The sequence below is a fragment of the Oncorhynchus gorbuscha genome, linkage group LG21, assembly GCF_021184085.1.
Source record: "Oncorhynchus gorbuscha isolate QuinsamMale2020 ecotype Even-year linkage group LG21, OgorEven_v1.0, whole genome shotgun sequence".
Classification (NCBI taxonomy): Eukaryota; Metazoa; Chordata; class Actinopteri; order Salmoniformes; family Salmonidae; genus Oncorhynchus; species Oncorhynchus gorbuscha.
In genome coordinates, this window is record NC_060193.1 from 47,101,192 (window position 1) to 47,120,745 (window position 19,554).

Consider the following 19,554-nt stretch of genomic DNA (forward strand, 5'->3'; position numbering starts at 1 on the left):
CAATTCTGTGACTTTGGCTAAAATAGCTTGTTTAAAATTTTTAAAAAGTGGTATTGTTTTGGAATTGTTCTGGTATAGAGTATCATGATAGTATAGAGTAGGGTTGTGCCGAGTAGTCGGACAAAATGAGTATAGCAACAGATATGGGAAATGTTCCTGATACAATTATGATCCCAGTATTTTTTGTTATTATCCGTGATCTAAATATATATATTTGGGTGGCAGCACGCATCTTTCAATTAAGTGCAAGGTGCTCGGTGGTCTAAATAACTCAACTGGCTAGTTTGCCTGTCTGTGAAGTAAAGGTAGACCGATTAATCGGAATGGCCGATTAATTGGTATTAATTAGTATTTTTGAACACCGATTTGGCCTTTATTTATCTTTATTTAACTAGGCAAGTCAGTTAAGAACACATTCTTATTTTCAATGGCGGCCTAGGAACAGTGGGTTAACTGCCTTGTTCAGGGGCAGAACGACAGATTTTTTACCTTTTTACCTTACCTTAACCTCGTTTTTGCAACCTTCCGGTTACTAGTCCAACGCTCGAACCACCTGCCTTACATTGCACTCCATGAGGAGCCTGCGTGGCAGGCTGACTGACTACCTGTTACGCGAGGGCAACAAGAAGCCAAGGTAAGTTGCTAGTTGGCATTAAACTTTTTTTTTTTTATCAATCTTCACATAATCCCGAGTTAAACTAGTAATATCAACCATGTGTAGTTATCTAGTGTGTCCTGCGTTGCATATAATCGATGCGGTGTCTGTTAATTTCTCATCGAATCACAGTCTACTTCGCCAAATGGGTGATAATTTAGCACGGTCGTTGCACCAAACCTAACCATAAACATCAATGCCTTTCTTAAAATCAATACACAAGTATATATTTTTAAACCTGCATATTTAGTTAATATTGCCTGCTAACATGAATTTCTTATCATTAGAGAAATTGTGTCACTTCTCTTGCGTTCTGTGCAAGCAGTCAGGGTATATGCAGCAGTTTGGGCTGCCTGGCTTGTTGCGAACTGTGTGAAGTCCATTTATTCCTAACAAAGACCGTTATTAATTTGCCAGAATTGTACATAATTATGACATAACATTGAAGGTTGTTGAAAGTACCTGCAATATTTAGACTTAGGGATGCCACTCGTTCGATAAAATACGGAACGGTTCTGTTTTTCACTGAAAGAATAAACCTTTTGTTTTCGAAATGATAGTTTCTGGATTCGACCATATTAATGACCGAAGGCTCGTATTTCTGTGTGTTATTATGTTATAATTAAGTCTATGATAGAGCAGTCTCACTGAGCGATGGTAGGCAGCAGCAGGCTCGTAAGCATTCATTCAAACAGCACTTTCGTGTGTTTGCCAGCAGCTCTTCACAATGCTTCAAGCATTGTGCTGTTTATGACTTCAAGCCTATCAACTCCCGAGATTAGGCTGGTGTAACCGATGTGAAATGGCTAGCTAGTTAGCGGGGTGCGAGCTAATAGCGTTTCAATCTGTGACTTCACTCGCTCTGAGACTTGGAGTAGTTGTTCCCCTTGCTCTGCAAGGGCCGCGGCTTTTGTAGAGCAATGGGTGACGATGCTTCGAGGGTGGTTGTTGTCGATGTGTTCCTGGTTCGAGCCCAGGTAGGTGTGAGGAGAGGGACGGAAGCTATACTGTTACACTGGCAATACTAAAGTGCCTATAAGAACATCCAGTAGTCAAAGGTATATGAAATACAAATGGAAATAGTCCTATAATTCCCATAATAACTACAACCTAAAACTTCTTACCGGGGAATATTGAAGACTCATGTTAAAAGGAACCACCAGTTTTCATATGTTCTGAGCAAGGACTTTAAACGTTAGCTTTTTTATATGGCACATATTGCACTTTTACTTTCTTCTCCAACACTTTGTTTTTGCATTATTTAAACCAAATTTAACATGTTTCATTATTTAAATGAGGCTAAATTGATTTTATTGATGTATTATATTAAGTTAAAATAAGTGTTCATTCAGTAGTTGTAATTGTCATTATTACAAATAAATTAAATTAAAATTCATTAATTAATTAATTGTATTATTTATTTACTTTAAAATATATATATTTTTCTCTATTAAAAAAAAACATTTTTATATATATATATATATATATATATTTTTTTTTAATCGTCCGATTAATTGGTATCAGCTTTTTTTTTGGTCCTCCAATAATCCGTATCGGCGTTGAAAAATCATATTCGTACTTTGATCCTGTTGCTCTGATTGGATAGAGTGAATCTGTATTTCTCCATTCACTCGCTCCACTTCATAATTTCATCTGATCACTTCTCCTCGCATGTTCCGGTCTGATCATTTAGATTGCTGCTGCCTCCTGTTTGCCTGCTACTATGATGAATCAGATGGTCGAGGACGTTTGCTAGCCAGCAAGCTATCAATGTGCATAATATCTAACAACTTGCAATCTGCCTGTTGCAAGTTGAGGAAACAGACACACTTGATTGGTCTATAAACGTCCAGGGAGATAAGTAGATGTCAAAATACCTAGGCATATTAAAACACTTCCGTTTTTGCCGATTAACTGTCAATTTACAGATACGATTAGGAATGAGTATGGCCAGGTCGGCACACCACTAGTATCGAGTATTGTGATACTAAGCCTAGTATGGAAGTCAACATTCTGGTGACAACACTACTAGATGTACACTCTCACAGGCCTAGACACCTCCACCCATCCTCCCACAGCTTTAAAACGTGTATCTGCTTTTCCTTCTTCACATGTCACCCATCGGTGGTTGTTTAACAGAGTTTGGAGATCAGACAATACATTTTACACTTAAGTCATTTAGCAGATGTTCTTATCCAGAGCGACTTACAGTAAGAAAGTCATATCATATTTTGTGTGTACTTGTCCCCCATGGGAATCGAACCCACAACCCTGGCGTTGCAAGTGCCAAGCTCTACCAACTGAGCCACAATGAGATAACACACATCACATCCCACCCCGTGCTCTAAACCTCCCATTCGCTATTGAGCAGTCTAGTCGTAAATGAACGAAGGAGATATTTGCTGGCATTGACACTTTCACACCTACCAGAGAATGTGTGAGAATGTGTTTTATGAACACGCCACGAAGTTCAGGGCATTCCTTCCTCTATAGGGCGGTCTTCAATGTTCTCTACATTGGCTTTCTCTCACTGTTGTGTGAAGAGGTTAGTTTGCTCACATAATTTAAAAGGCATGTACTGCATCCCTTCCCTGTTGGGTAGATATCATAGATATCTGTAAAAAAAATGTACCTTCACACTTCTTTACTAAGCCTAGTAAATATCACGGATGAAAGAGTGTAAAAAAAAAAAAGTGAAGTTCGTACCTAGTCCTAATGTAACCATAACAAGCTGTGGCCCTGCCCTTCGTGGTTTAGTAACGATCAGTTAGCATTCCACTCTTCCAGCTCAAACTAAGGTACACTGTACTTTATGACCAAGCAATATTCTATAAATGACATGTGTCTAGTATAATGACAGTCCTGTCTCTGCATGTCAGTGGTTAGAGTTGCACCAATATACAGTCCCTGAGGCCATAAACATTGTCTTCACAAATACAGTACTAGTCAAAAGTTGGTTTGGGCTTAGTGGGACTATCGTTTGTTTTTCAACAGGACAATGACCCAAAACACACCTCCAGGCTGAGTATGGGCTATTTGACTAATTAGGATAATGATGGAGTGCTGCATCAGATGACCTGGCCTCCACAATCACCTGATCTCAACCCAATGTAGATGGTTTGGAATGAGTTGGACCACAGAGTGAAGGAAAAGCAGCCAACAAGGAACTCCTTCAAGACTGTTGGAAAAACATTCCAGGTGAAGCTGGTTGAGAGAATGCCAAGAGTGTGCCAAGCTGTCATCAAGGCAAAGGGTGGCTACTTAGAAGAATCTAAAATATATTAGAGTTGCACCCCTTCTGAAAAAACCTACACTCGATCCCTCCGATGTCAACAATTACAGACCAGTATCCCTTCTTTCTTTTCTCTCCAAAACTCTTGAACGTGCCGTCCTTGGCCAGCTCTCCCGCTATCTCTCTCTGAATGACCTTCTTGATCCAAATCAGTCAGGTTTCAAGACTAGTCATTCAACTGAGACTGCTCTCCTCTGTATCACGGAGGCGCTCCGCACTGCTAAAGCTAACTCTCTCTCCTCTGCTCTCATCCTTCTAGATCTATCGGCTGCCTTCGATACTGTGAACCATCAGATCCTCCTCTCCACCCTCTCCGAGTTGGGCATCTCCGGCGCGGCCCACGCTTGGATTGCGTCCTACCTGACAGGTCGCTCCTACCAGGTGGCGTGGCGAGAATCTGTCTCCTCACCACGCGCCCTCACCACTGGTGTCCCCCAGGGCTCTGTTCTTGGCCCTCTCCTATTCTCGCTATACACCAAGTCACTTGGCTCTGTCATAACCTCACATGGTCTCTCCTATCATTGCTATGCTGACGACACACAATTAATCTTCTCCTTTCCCCCTTCTGATGACCAGGTGGCGAATCGCATCTCTGCATGTCTCGCAGACATATCAGTGTGGATGACGGATCACCACCTCAAGCTGAACCTCGGCAAGACGGAGCTGCTCTTCCTCCCGGGGAAGGAATGCCCGTTCCATGATCTCGCCATCACGGTTGACAACTCCATTGTGTCCTCCTCCCAGAGCGCCAAGAACCTTGGCGTGATCCTGGACAACACCCTGTCGTTCTCAACCAACATCAAGGCGGTGGCCCGTTCCTGTAGGCTCATGCTCTACAACATCCGCAGAGTACGACCCTGCCTCACACAGGAAGCGGCGCAGGTCCTAATCCAGGCACTTGTTATCTCCCGTCTGGATTACTGCAACTCGCTGTTGGCTGGGCTCCCTGCCTATGCCATTAAACCCCTTCAACTCATCCAGAACGCCGCAGCCCGTCTGGTGTTCAACCTTCCCAAGTTCTCTCACGTCACCCCGCTCCTCCGTTCTCTCCACTGGCTTCCAGTTGAAGCTCGCATCCGCTACAAGACCATGGTGCTTGCCTACGGAGCTGTGAGGGGAACGGCACCTCAGTACCTCCAGGCTCTGATCAGGCCCTACACCCAAACAAGGGCACTGCGTTCATCCACCTCTGGCCTGCTCGCCTCCCTACCACTGAGGAAGTACAGCTCCCGCTCAGCCCAGTCAAAACTGTTCGCTGCTCTGGCCCCCCAATGGTGGAACAAACTCCCTCACGACGCCAGGACAGCGGAGTCAATCACCACCTTCCGGAGACACCTGAAACCCCACCTCTTTAAGGAATACCTAGGATAGGATAAGTAATCCCTCTCACCCCCCTTAAGATTTAGATGCACTATTGTAAAGTGACTGTTCCACTGGATGTCATAAGGTGAATGCACCAATTTGTAAGTCGCTCTGGATAAGAGCGTCTGCTAAATGACTTAAATGTAAATGTATATATTGATTTGTTTAACACTTTTTTTGGTTACTAAATGATTCCATATGTGTCATTTCATAGTTGAGATGTCTTCACTATTATTCTACAATGTAGAAAATAGTACAAATAAAGGAAACCCATGGAATGAGTAGGTGTGTCTAAACTTTTGACTGGTACTGTACATAAAATATTCCCACCTGTTAACAATTCCCTAACAAAGGGCAATGTGTGACTGTAGCACCAATTACAACTGCAGCCTCGTTGCTTTACGTTTAATCCCAGCAGGTCAAAGTGGGTGAACTGATACACCTCCAGCTGGATCTGAAATTCCCTTTCTGAATGCACCGACTACATTACACAGGACTCCTCGTTTCCAAGATAGTGTCTTTGTGGGTTAAGGTTAGCTTGTTTGACACTTTGCAGACACTTGAGTCCAGAGTAAAAGTCATTTGTACAAAAAAACGTTCTTCCTGATATGCCCAACTCTTGTGTGCTGCATTTGGTATTGTGTGCCAGTTTTGGATAAAACAATATATTAATGTAGATCCATCCGTAAGTTTAATGTATACAATTTTAAACACAGGGCACTTCTTCTCAGCACAATGGGAGAGATGGTACGCAACAATCACTCTACGATAGTACCCATTGACACATACTGTATTCTTATTCAATGTCTGTCATATTCAATTCAATAGAAATGTATTGTGCCTGGGTGTAAGGGCAATTTAGTTGCAGCTCATAGCCCACCTTCTGACGACCAGGGCGAGGGTCTTGTGGGAGCTTTTGACCAGACAGATGGCCTCCTGTCTGGATCCACTGATGGGAACTGTGTTGATGTTGACGATCTCATCTCCCACCTGCAGGCTGACGGTCGCCGCCTTGCTGCCCTCCTCCACCTGAATCACGCAACAGGAATGTTTAATTAAAGGTGTTAATAAGTAGTTTATACAGCATTAATAAAACAGCTATAACTTACTGGGGCAAATTGAGATTTTGGGACTGTTAACATTTCTCAAGTGAAGAGTATAAGAAAACAATTGCACACAGATAGTGTTGGCAGGGGAAAAGGGGCCCAGTCAAGGGATGCTGTCTGATAGTTATGTGGATAAAAGAACATGTTACAGACTTAATGTCTCATTAGTGAAGTATATTTTAATAACAGTTCACTTTCCATAGTTCATCAGTTTAGAAGAATATCACATTCCATCCACAGACTGTGTTGACAGGACCCTCTCTTCAACCCTGCCATGCTGGCATTGAGTCAACTTCATTAAAAATGGTTCTATCATATCCACCCTTCCAAATCCCCTCTCTCCAGCCCAGTCTCAAAGTTCAGAGGGGGACTAGCCTACTACTGACAAGCAAATGGAGCAAGTCACAAAGTTATACGAGATGTATGATTTTGTAAATTATATCAATCTAACATTAACGGGATGGATTGTTATTTTGTGTAGCTTCTGAAAGTGACGAAGAGCTGGAGAACACACGCAATATAGCGTAAACCCAATCCTTGTAAGAGTTGGTGGTCAGTGACCATGGATCAGATCAGAGTCCATTGTGTCCATCCTGCACTGGAAGAATTATACTGTGGCAACCTGAGAGCACTGATTTATTTTAAATGAAACCATAAGGAACTTGAAAACAGTTGGAGCAGACGTGTTGCACATTCCATCACTAATTCTCTACACATACAGGAGTACAGGAGAGGGGAATGGAAACAGAATGGAGAATAGAAATGGAAATGGATGGAAACAAACTGTTTCCTCATTCTGTTGGAGAGCAGCATTGACTGAGCCAATCCTGGTCAGCCACTGCCAAACACACATTATCTTCACTTCTGCATTCCTAAATGGTTCCTGGTACTGCTTTGATGAGCATGGAAGACAGACAGCAACCCCCCCCCTCGGGGCAGAAGTTTAAAGGTGAAAATATGCAACATATCAAATGCATAAAGGTGTGGGAACAGCCCCAACAATTTCTGGACTGAGAAAACATGGGAGTGTTGGAAGAAACACACACAGTTAACCAATCAGGAAACTACAGTGATGTTCCAGTGTTTAATCGCCACACAGGCTTATTTTCATATCAGGGGAAACAGGAAAGGTGAAACAAATCCATGACAGTGGAGAAATAATTACATTTAAAATTAGTTTTATTTGCATGATTGATCTATGGTACTTGTTATTGTTGTTTATTTGCACATCGGTTGTTAAATAGTGTGGCTAAAGTTAAGTCAATAAGGGTTCTCTGTATTTCTCGTTCTTCATCATAGATAGATAGATAGATAGATAGATAGATAGATAGATAGATAGATAGATAGATAGATAGATAGATAGATAGATAGATAGATAGATAGATAGATAGATAGATACCTTGGTTATGAGCAGTGGTTCTCGGTGCTCCAGACCCCCTCTCAGGGTGAACCCCCAAGGTGCCCCACCAAATAGCAGGACATCCACAAATCTATATTCAACAACACCCTGAATCCCGTTCCCGACAGACGTGAATCTGTCCGCGTCTAGGAAGGCTTTGACTTCTCTGTCTGACATCCTTAACTCGCTTCTGTAGTCGACGACGTCCATAGTGTTGAAGAGGGATGGGAACTCTTGACAATCAGAAGTTCCCGACCAGCTCCCGTTTTATTTCACAAGAGAATGATCAACTAACTAGTCACTATAATTTGCTGTCATATGTGAACACCTGCCATACTCCATACACGATCATGAGTTTAGTTGATAAATAACGACTACCCTCAGCTTGTACAGTTGTAGTTTATCTTGGTAAGACGGCGAATCGATATAATCAATTGTCCTCTTTCTTTCTTTATGTTTTCCATCACAGACATCTTTACCCCGTCACTCACGGTAACCAACGGTGACGGAAAAACATAGGCCTACCCTCCTCTCCAAGTGTGCCTATTCAACAGGCATAAATTGATACCTTTACGCATCGTTTTCATCCAGCTGGCTTCTCTTAAGCAGACAACAATTCAAAGTTTTGACTCGTCTGAAAAAGACATGGTTAATGTTTTAGAAAGCAAAATATATATACTAAATCAAATAGTTTAGGCAAACATATTTGAGGAGAACAGGAAAAGAATACGAAGTCAAGTGAAAACCCAGTGTTGAAGGTCTGCACTGGACAGGCACCTGAGACGAGACACCTGCATAGACAGAAATAGTAATGGCGTCTTTTTGTAGGCACTATAATCCGCCATGGTTCGTTCGACAAAGCCTATGGAGAAATTTAATGGCGTGTTTGGATAAACGCCGAAAATAACGTGTGGTAAACACGGGTTTAGGCCATTTTATAAATTTTACTCTATACAATAATCTTAATCGGCTAATGTCACTTTTTGAGTTATGACGAATTTATGTAAAACAAAAAAAAACACAAAGGCTTCATAATTCGCTAAAGTAATGTTAACTGAATGCTATTATATCATAGAAAAAACGTGTAACCTCCTGTGTTAACCGCATACCTTATTTTTGACGTTTATTCCAAAACTTTAATATTTCGTCATTCATTTTTTTCCCATAGGAATGGCTAAACGAAGCAGGGTTTTAAGACCACAAACTGGCGAGCAGAGGCGCGCACTTGACTAACATTAATTAATGATTATGATCTCTTGAGTTTCTCTCATGTGCACCATTTAATTAACCATTTTTATTCCATATGATAAATGCCTCTCTACCACTAAATATATTTTTGAGATTATACTGCCCCCCAGCGGGGAGAAAAAAACGTTCAGGAACGTTTCTAAAACCGTGTTGGTTCTTGAATGCAGCCTATACGGCTTGCAATCACTCATGTGACCCGTTCGGGATGTTTTGTATTTAGCAACGTCATTGTAATCAGACGCCACACGAAGACGTTCCTGCAGAAGGTGATTGTCGCTAGGTCTAACATTTAGATTTTTTAAAAATGGTGAAAGTAACATTTAACTCGTCCTTTGGACAAAGGGATTTGAAGAAGTCATGCAATGCCGAAGCGCTTATTCCGGAGGAGAGGGTGAGTTGAGCTAAACCAATGTGGTTAATATTTGTTGCGAAGGATGTTCGACGCAACTAACGTGGATGACGCAACTTTGTATCAGTTTAAACAATGTAGAAACCTAACTGAAACAAAGTAACGTCGATTAGAAACCTGTATAGACTCTTGATAATTCAAACCGTGACCGGAGCGACGTCGGAAAATGTCTGTTAAGCAAATTATTTTCGGTAGGCTTAGTGGTGTTCGCAGTTGCTGGCCTGGGCAGAACCGTGCTAGCTTTCTGTTTCGGTCTTGATTTTAGTAGAGGCCTGTAACTGAAATGCGTGAAGATCACTCCGGTCGTCTTTCCTATTTATTCGAATAATTGTTCCTGTTTGTGTTCGTTGTTGGTTCTGAAGAGTAAAAAGTAAATGCGTTTATATAGACGCCATACACAAAGTATTGATAAAATTAAGTGTATTAGTGTCGAAGGTCGGTGTGAGGTCTTTCCTCCTGATAAAGCAATAAGAGGGAACTTTTGATAACCTGTCTGTACACAGCATGCATTTTGTTAACAAACAAAAAATATCACCTGTCAGTTAGTAGATGCTGTATCCGTAATTAGAAGCCTGTCAGTCCAAACTCATCCCAAGAGCCTGGATTCATGTCTATAAATCTAAGGTTGGCGCAGGGTAGTAATGACATGTTATAGGGCCCGGGCTACCAATAAGTGCGCAGTTAAACTTAATTTTTATTTGGCGTGTAAGTGCCCATAAAGTTAGTTGCATTCGAAAGGTATTCAGACCCCTTCACTTTTTCCACATTTTGATACATTACAGCCTTATTCAAAAAATCAATTCAATAAAAAAAATATACTCCTCAATCTACACACAATGACAAAGTGAGAAAAGGATTGTAGAAATTTGAGCAAATTCATAAACACTTAATTGGGTGCAGTGTACTAAGGCACTGTATAGAAGTGCTTAAGTGTCAGTACAGACCCGGGTTTGATCCCAGGCTGTGTCATAACCAGCTGTGACCGGGAGTTCCATAGGACGTCGCACAATTGGCCCAGCATCGTCTGGGTTAGGGGAGGGTTTGGCCAGTGGGGCTTTACTTGTCTCATCGCACTCTAGCGACTCCTTGTGGTGGCCCGGGCACCTGCAGGCTGATGTCGGTTGTTAGGTGAGCGGTGTTAAATCCGACACTTTGGTGCAGCTGCCTTCTGGGTTATGAAGTGTGGTTTGGTGGGTCATGTTTTGGGGATGCATGCCTTGACCTTTCCGAGGCCGTTGGGGAGATGAGACAAGATCGCAATTAGATATCACGAAATTGTGGAGAAAAGGGGGGTAAAATGCAAAAAACAATAATACTTTATTTATGTAAGTATTCAGACCCTTTGCTATGAGACATGAAATTGAGCTCGGGTGCATCCTGCTTCCATTGATCATCCTTGAGATGTTTCTACAACTTAGAGCTCCGAGACAGTATTGTGTCAAGGCACAGATCTGGGGAAGGGTACCAAAAAGTGTCTGCAACATTGAAGGTCCCCACAGTACTCTCCATCGTTCTGTAAGTTTAGAACCACCAATACTGTTCCTAGAGCTGGCTACCCAGACAAACTGAGCAATCGGGGGAGAAGGGCCTTGGTCAGGGGAGGGACCAAGAACCCAATGGTCAGTCTGACAGAGGTCCAGAGTTCCTGTGGAGATGGGAGAACCTTCCAGAAGGACAACCATCTCTGCAGCACTCCACCAATCAGGCCTTTATGGGTGAGTGGCCAGACTGAAGCCACTCCTCAGTAAAAGCACATGACAGCCCGGATAGAGTTGGCCAAAAGGCACCTAAAGGACTCCGATCCAGAGAAACAAGATTCTCTGGTCTGATGAAGCCAAGATTGAACTCTTTGGCCTGAATACCAAGCGTCACATCTGTAGGAATCTAGGCAGTGCTCATCACCTGGCCCATACCATCCCTACGGTGAAGCATGGTGGTGGCAGCACCATGCTGTGGGGATGTTTTTCAGCTGCACAGACTGGGAGACTAGTCATGATTGAGGGAAAGATGTACCGAGATCCTTGATGAAAACCTGCTCCAGGGCGCTCAGGATCTCGGACTGGTGAGAAGGTTAACCTTCCAACAGGACACCAACCCTAAGCACACAGCCAAGACAACGCAGGAGGGGCTTCAGGACAAGCCTCTGAATGTCCTTGAGTGACCCAGCCAGAGCCTGGACTTGAACCTGATTGAACATCTCTAGAGAGACCTAAAAATATCTGTGCAGCTACGTTCCCCATTCAACCTGACAAAGCTTGAGAGGATCTGCAGAGAAGAGTCAGAGAATTTCCCAAATACATGTGTGCCAAGCTTGTAGCGCCATACCCAAGAAGACTCTCATCTGTAATCACTGCTTTGTCATTATGGGATATTGTGTGTAGATTGAGGGGGGGAAAACAACTTAATCCATTTTAGAATAAATCAAATCAAATCAAATCAAATTTATTTATATAGCCCTTCGTACATCAGCTGATATCTCAAAGTGCTGTACAGAAACCCAGCCTAAAACCCCAAACAGCAAACAATGCAGGTGTAAAAGCACGGCTGTAAGGCTGTAACCTAACAAAAATGTGGAAATAGGAACTGGTCTGAATACTTTCCAAATGCATTGGAAATAGAGTACAGGTGAGATTGCAAGTCTATAGAGAATTCCTTCACTATAGAGAATCTGAGTGAGTAGAGGAATGCAGCAGCCAGGGACAGACTTGGGGAGAAAATGCCACTGCATAGAAAGACCTGGAAATCATGTCTGTTTCACAAGTAGGAGTGCAGTTTGGACAGTCAGACTGTTGATTTAAACAGGTGATGTCCTGGATAAGGCGTCAGAGGCTAGTTGAAGGTCTGTGACGTGACCAGACTAGAGGTTGACCGATTATGATTTTAACACAGGTGCCGATTATTGGAGGACTAGAAAAGCCGATACCGATTAATTGGCTGATTTTAAGTAATATTAATGTGTGTGTGTGTGTGTATATATATGTGTGTGTGTATATATACGCACACACACACACACACACACACACACTTCTTCTTTTTTTGTAATAATGACAATTACAACAATACTGAATTAACACTTATTTTAACTTAATAAATCAATTTGGCCTCAAATAAATAATGTTCAATGTTCAATAAAGTTCAATTTGGTTTAAATAATGCAAAAACAAAGTGTTGGAGAAGAAAGTAATATGTGCCATGTAAAAAATAAAAAATAAAAGTTAACGTCATGTTCTGAGCAAGGAATTTAAACAACATATGAAAGTTGGTGGTTCCTTTTAACATGAGACTTCAATATTCCAAGGTAAGAGGTTTTAGGTTGTAGTTAATAGTATTTATAGGACTATTTCCCTCTACCATTTGTATTTCATATACCTTTGACTATTGGCTGTTCTTATAGGCACTATAGTATTGCCAGTGTAACAGATTAGCTTCCGTCCCCCTCCTCGCCTCTACCTGGGCTCGAACCAGGAACACATCGACAACAGCCACATTCGAAGCATCTTTATCCATCGCTCCACAAAAGCTGCGGCCCTTGCAGCGCAAGGGGAACAACTACTCCAAATCTAAAAGCGAGTGATGTTTGAAACAGTATTAGCGTGCAGAACAAGCTAATTAGCTAGCCATTTCACATTGGTTACACCAGCCATTAGGCTGATATGCTTGAAGTCATAAACAGCGCTGTGCTTGCGAAGAGCTGCTGGCAAAATGCACAAAAGTGATGTTTGAATGAATGATTACGGGCCTGCTGCAGACTGCTCTATCAAATCAGACTTAATTATAACATAACACACAAATACGAGCCTTTGGTCATTAATATGATTGAATCTGGAAACTATCATTTCGATAACAAAACGTTTATTATTTCAGTGAAATACGGAACCGTTCTGTATTTTATCTTATGGGTGGCATCCCTAAGTCTAAATATTCTTGTTACATTGCATAACCTTAAATGCATGTCATAATTACGTAAAATTCTGGCAAATTAGTTCACAATTAGCCAGGCAGCCCAAACTGTTGCATATACCCTGACTCAATGAACGCAAGAGAATGACACAATTTCACCTGGTTAATATTGCCTGCTAAACTGGGTTAGTAGTTAAAACTAGTGATTATGATTGATAGTTTTTTTATAAGATAAGTTTAATGCTAGCTAGCAATTTAGCTTGGCTTCTACTGCATTTGTGTAACAGGCAGGCTAATCGTGGAGTGCAATGGTTAGAGCGTTGGACTAGTTAACTGTGCGGTTGCAAGATTGGAACCCCTGAGCTGACAAGGTGAAAAATCTATCGTTCTGCCCCTGAACAAGGCAGTTAACCTCTTACCTCCACCCGACACGCAGGCGTCCCATCTAGACATCTGGAAATGCAAATGCGCTATGCTAAATGCTAATAGCACTCGTTAAAACTCAAACGTTCATTAAAACACACATGCAGGGTACTGAATTAAATCTACACTTGTTGTGAATCCAGCCAACAAGTCAGATTTTTAAATGCTTTTTGGCGAAAGCATGAGAAGCTATTATCTGATAGCATGCAACACCTCTAAAGACCCGCAGGGGACGTAAACAAAGATAATTAGCACAGTTGGCGCTACACAAAATGCAGAAATAAAATATAAAACATTAATTACCTTTGACGATCTTTGTTGGCACTCCTAGATGTCCCATAAACATCACTATTGGGTATTTTTTTCCCGATTAAATCGGTCCATATATAGCCTAGATATCCATCTATGAAGACTGTGTGATCAAGGAAAAAAACAGCGTTTTATAACGCAACGTCATTTTTTAAAATAAAAAAAAAGTCGACGATAAACTTTCACAAAACACTTCGAAATACTTTTGTAATGCAACTTTAGGTATTAGTAAACGTTAATAATCGATCAAATTGATCATGGGGTGATGTATATTCTATAGCTCTACGTCTTGAAATAATGTCCGGATAAATCTCAACCAAAATATCCTGTTGGAGACCGGAAGAAATGGGCTGTCTCTTGTTCGTTTGACCAAGAAACAAATCCTAGGCAAATGACAAGCCTGTTGACATCGTGTGGAAGCTGTAGGTATTGCAACCCCGGCTCCAGGTAATGTGGTTTCCATTCAACAATACATTCAAGTGGCGCATTGATATATTTTCCAGTTTTCAGTGATCAGATTTTCCTGCGCTTTTCGATGAAACGCACGTTCTGTTATAGTCACAGCCGTGATTTAACCAGTTTTAGAAACGTCTGAGTGTTTTCTATCCACACATACTAATCATATGCATATACTATATTCCTGGCAAGAGTAGCGGGGCGCTGAAATGTTGCGCGATTTTTAACAGAATGTTCGAAAAAGTAGGGGTAGGATCAACAGGTTAACCCACAGTTCCTAGGCAGTCATTGAAAATAAGAATGTGTTCTTTAACTGACTTGCCTAGTTAAATAAAAAGGTATACATTTTTTATAAATTTATTTGTTTTAAATAATTGGAAATCGGCACCCAAAAATACCGATTTCCGATTGTTATGAAAACTTGAAATTGGCCCTAATTAATCGGCCATTCCGATTAATCGGCCGACCTCTAGACCAGACACAGCATGGTCCACAGAGACCAGCCATGAGCCACCTCCTTATTCCTGACCTTTAGCCATGTTAATACTCTAATCATTTCAGGTTAGCTTATTGAGACAAGCATGGCCATCATTCAATCGCCCCTGTATCTGTTGTAAATTTTGAAATCATGAAAATATACACCTTAGTTTACCTCAAGCACGTCTCTCGTTGGGACTATCGACAGTGGACTAATGAAGGTGGGAACAGTGTTCTTCCACTAAAGTACGAGCATGAGGATATCTCAGATCAGATGAGGAAAACGAAGAAAAAAACTGATCTCCAGAGAGCTTTTGACACATCCACTCTTTTGTTTCAATACGAACCCCACCCCAACTCTGCATAAACAACTAACAGTTCAGGAAAAGGGCCTGCCATCAAATTACATGTGTCTCTAGACTCCATAATATTAAAGTGAGGGAGCAAAATAACAGATGATGATGGAGAGGGCTAAAAGATAAGGCAGTAAATTAATAATGGTTAGAAAGAATGTCTTGAGGTAGACGAAGGCATGATGGAAATGAGGTGAAAGGTCACATAGAAGAGAGGGTGGGGTGGGGGGGATTGGCTGTGTTTGAATAAGCTACATAAGCATCTCTATCACTGCTACCATACTCCCAACTGATGTCAACAGAACACACCACAGCTGTATTGTGACTAAGCAGCACTCTTATTTGAATCGCACTGTTTGGCTATGTTGTGTTGGAGCGATTTAATTTGAACAAAGAGGATTTATTGAGGTCAGTTTCCTTAATGATTCATCTGGGATGATATACTGTTAATATTGGTTCATCAACCTGTCTCAATTATGTAATGAAACATACAGGCAGACATGCTGGTATTGTGAGAGGCTGACCAGCTGTATTTAGGCCTTACTTTGTATGTTATAGAGGACCGCAATTGGGGGGGGGGGTCTTCAGGCTTTTTTTTGTGTATGTATCCACTGCAATTGTTAATATAGGCCTATGCACTGTATCTGTTGCCTGGTGTAATGTATTTTAAATGATCAAATGTGCATGTAACGTTTTAGCTCCGTTTCTTCTCTCTCAGGACCTGGAGGATGGCATGCGGGTGCGTCGGCAGTCCAAGGTGTGGTGCTGGTGCATGTGCCTGGGTCTGGCTCTCATGCTGTCCGGTGTGGTGGTGGGAGGGGCCTACCTCTACAAGTCCTACATACAGCAGGTGAGATGGACTGTTGGTTAGACCCCTATAATGCCATAGGCTCAACTATATAGTGAACAAGAATTTAAACAATTTTACTGAGTTACAGTTCATACAAGGAATTGGTCAATTGAAATTAATTCATTGGGCCCTAATCTGTGGATTTCAGGGGCGAAGCCATGGGTGGGCCAGTCAATCAACTTGTTTTCCCCCACAAAAGGGGCTTTATTACAGACAGAAATACTCCTCAGTTTCATCAACTGTCTGGGTGGCTGGTCTCAGACTATCACGCAGGTGAAGAAGCCAGATGTGGAGGTCCTGGGCTGATGTGGTTTCACGTGGTCTGCGGTTGTCATGGCAGTTAGGCGTACTGCCAAATTCTCTAAAGTGACATTGGAGGTGGCTTGTAGTAGAGAAATTAACATTCAATTATTTGACAATAGCTGTGGTGGACATTCTTGCAGTCAACATGCCAATTGCACACTCATTCAACTTGAGACATCGGTGGCATTGTGACAGAACGGTACATTTTAGAGTGGCCTTTTATTGTCCCCAACACTGTAATGATAATGCTGTTTAATCTTGGCAAAAGAGAAACGCTAACAGGGATATACACAATTTGAGAGAAATAAGCTTTTTGTGTGTATGGAACATTTTTGGGATCGTTTATTTCAGCTCATTGTATGGGACCAATACTTTACATTTTGTTTTATATTTTTGTTCAGTATAGTTAAAGCTTCCTTTCCTTGGTTAGAGGACACATTTGCACCTGCCGTTGTCTGGTTTCCCAGACGCAGATTAAGCCTAGTCTTGGACTAAGAAGCACTCTGAATGCACCCCTAATTGGGAGAGATTTCAGTGAAACCAACCCAGAGTGTGCTAGCTAACTATACATTGTTGGTAAGGTATAGCGAGTCTGGGTGAGAGAAGTCCTCACTGTCGTTGTCTCACCCCGTCTTCCTCAGGAGGACCCGGTGTATTTCTGCGGGGTGGACTACCGTGAGCGGGACTACATGGTTCAGGACGAGGTCCCCCTGCCCTCTGCTCTAAGACACATCCAGGAGAGCATCCGTGTGCTAGAGGAGGTGGAGCTAATCAACGTGCCCGTGCCCGAGTTCTCTGACAGCGACCCGGCCGACATCGTCCATGACTTCAAAAGCGTGAGAGGAGAACACTGCTCTACACACACACACACACACACACACACACACAGGTTTACATCCAACCTTTTTAATGCAAGTAAAGTGCACGTCAGATAAAGTCACGACAGGCCTAAACAGAACATTTGTTGGTAAACTTTCCAAATGCCGACAACACTAAATACTAAATGAGCTCTGAGGGAATTATGCAAGAAATGTCGTTGGAAATATTGATAACCGTCATATAGAAGTAAACTTGGAGTCACGCAATGACCTGCACCTCCCCCTATGACTGGTGGGGAAGCATGCAGTTTATTAGGCTACAGATGAAATAAGTTTTCATGAACTTCAGAGTGGTGAACTTGCACAATAATGAGCATGGTGCTCCTTTCCAATAAATATCAAGGGTCTTATTCTGGTGACATGATGAAAAAATGCTTGGCTGTCGTTTGACAAATCAAAATAATCTTTCTCTTTCGTCCATAATCTTATGTAGGCTATACTCCCATATGTATCTGTTAGCTAGAGTGCATGTGGCAATACCGGAGTGGGCACACTCGCTATTTAACCTTCCTAGGGCAGGCGTTCCGCTAGCAGAACCCCTCGACAACATTCCGCTGAAAAGGCAGCACGTGAAATTCCAAAATATTTTTGGGGAAATATGTAACTTTCACATTAACAAGTCCAATAGAGCAAATGAAAGAAAATTATTGTTACTCTACCCATCGTGTCCGCTTTACAGCGAAAGCACAACATACGGTCACCGCCAAGTCAAAAAAACACAGCCATTTTTCCAGCCAAAGAGAGGAGTCACAAAAAGCAGAAATATAGATACAAATTAATCACTAACCTTTGATCATCTTCATCAGATGACACTCATAGGACATCATTTTACACAATACATGTATGTTTTGTTCGATAAAGTTCATATTTATATCCAAAAATCTGTTTACATTGGCTCGTTACGTGCAGTAATGTTTTGATTCCAAACCATCCGGTGATTTTGCAGAAATACTCATAATAAACATTGATAAAAGATACAAGTGTTATTCACAGAATTAAAGAAACTTCTCCTTAATGCAACCGCTGTGTCAGATTTCAAAGAAACTTTATGGAAAATCATAATCTGAGAACGGCGCTCCGAGCCTAATCCAGCCAAAGAAATATCTGCCATGTTGGAGTCAACAGAAGTTAGAAATAATACTATAAATATTCACTTACCTTTGATGATCATCAGAAGGCACTCCCAGGAATCCCAGTTTGACAATAAATTACTGATTTGTTCCATAAAGTCATTTATGTCCAAATAGACACTTGTTGTTAGCGTGTTCAGCCCAGTAATCCATCTTCATGAGGCGCGAGCACTTCGTCCAGACAAACTCAAAAAGTTCCGTTACAGGTCGTAGAAACAAGTCAAACGATGTATAGAATCAATCTTTAGGATGTTTTTAATATGAATTATCAATAAGGTTCCAACCGGAGAATTCCTATGTCTGAAGAAAAGCACTGGAACGAGAGCGTACTCTGTCGGGAGCGTGTGTCACGAGCCTGAGACACTCTGCCAGACCCATGACTCATTCAGCTCCCATTCCCCCCTCCTTTATAGCAGAAGCCTGAAACAAGTTTCTAGAGGCGGTTGACATCTAGTGGAAGTGCAACTTGACTCCATAGACACTATTCGGTTGGCCAAGCTTTGAAAAACTACAAACCTCAGATTTCCCACTTCCTGGTTGGATTTTTCTCAGGTTTTTGCCTGCCATATAAGTGATGTTCTACTCACAGACATCAATCAAACAGTTTTTTTTAGAAACGTCAGTGTTTTCTATACTAATAATAATATGCATATATTAGCATCTGGGACAGAGTAGGAGGCAGTTCACTCTGGGCGTGCCATTCATCCAAAAGTGAAAATGCTGCCCCCTATCCCTAGGTGTTGTGTGAGAACCATCAGAGTTGAAAATCTGATGTAAACTCATTTAACTTGTTTTTATTTGGTACATTGGAATTTAACCGCAAAAGGTATTTTTATGTGCACTAAGTCATCAAGCATAGCCTTTTATCCGCAATAAGTCAATTTGATGAAATGCATCTCTGATGGGAAAATGTGCATGTGGATTTTAGAATATTCACAAGACAATCTGTACATATTTTTGGGGCTGCAGGTAGCCTAGTGGTTAGAGCGTTGGCCCAGTAACTG

The 19,554-nt window shown here is 41.7% G+C and overlaps 2 protein-coding genes across 4 annotated transcripts in view; one reads left to right on the forward strand and one right to left on the reverse strand.

Moving 5' to 3' along the window:
- LOC124008093 (protein Shroom2-like) overlaps positions 1 to 8,642 on the reverse strand; it is a 28,777-nt gene extending 20,135 nt beyond the window's left edge. For 2 of the 3 annotated variants that reach the window (XM_046319035.1, XM_046319034.1), the window contains exons 1-2: positions 7,815 to 8,619; positions 6,190 to 6,338 (exon numbers count right to left, since the gene is read on the reverse strand). In XM_046319035.1, coding sequence (XP_046174991.1) covers positions 6,190 to 6,338; positions 7,815 to 8,024 — 359 coding nt within the window. In that variant the 5' untranslated portion in view covers positions 8,025 to 8,619. Of the gene's footprint in view, positions 1 to 6,189; positions 6,339 to 7,814 lie in introns of all 3 variants that reach the window. The other variant, XM_046319039.1, reaches the window with a different exon arrangement.
- Positions 8,643 to 9,265: 623 nt separating this feature from the next.
- The window catches only part of LOC124008095 (integral membrane protein 2B-like), a 43,885-nt gene continuing 33,596 nt past the window's right edge, over positions 9,266 to 19,554 (forward strand). Inside the window, exons 1-3 of the mRNA XM_046319065.1 lie at positions 9,266 to 9,453; positions 16,108 to 16,239; positions 17,184 to 17,378. Of these exons, the coding sequence (XP_046175021.1) occupies positions 9,367 to 9,453; positions 16,108 to 16,239; positions 17,184 to 17,378 (414 nt within the window). The 5' untranslated portion in view covers positions 9,266 to 9,366. The remainder of the gene's footprint in view (positions 9,454 to 16,107; positions 16,240 to 17,183; positions 17,379 to 19,554) is intronic.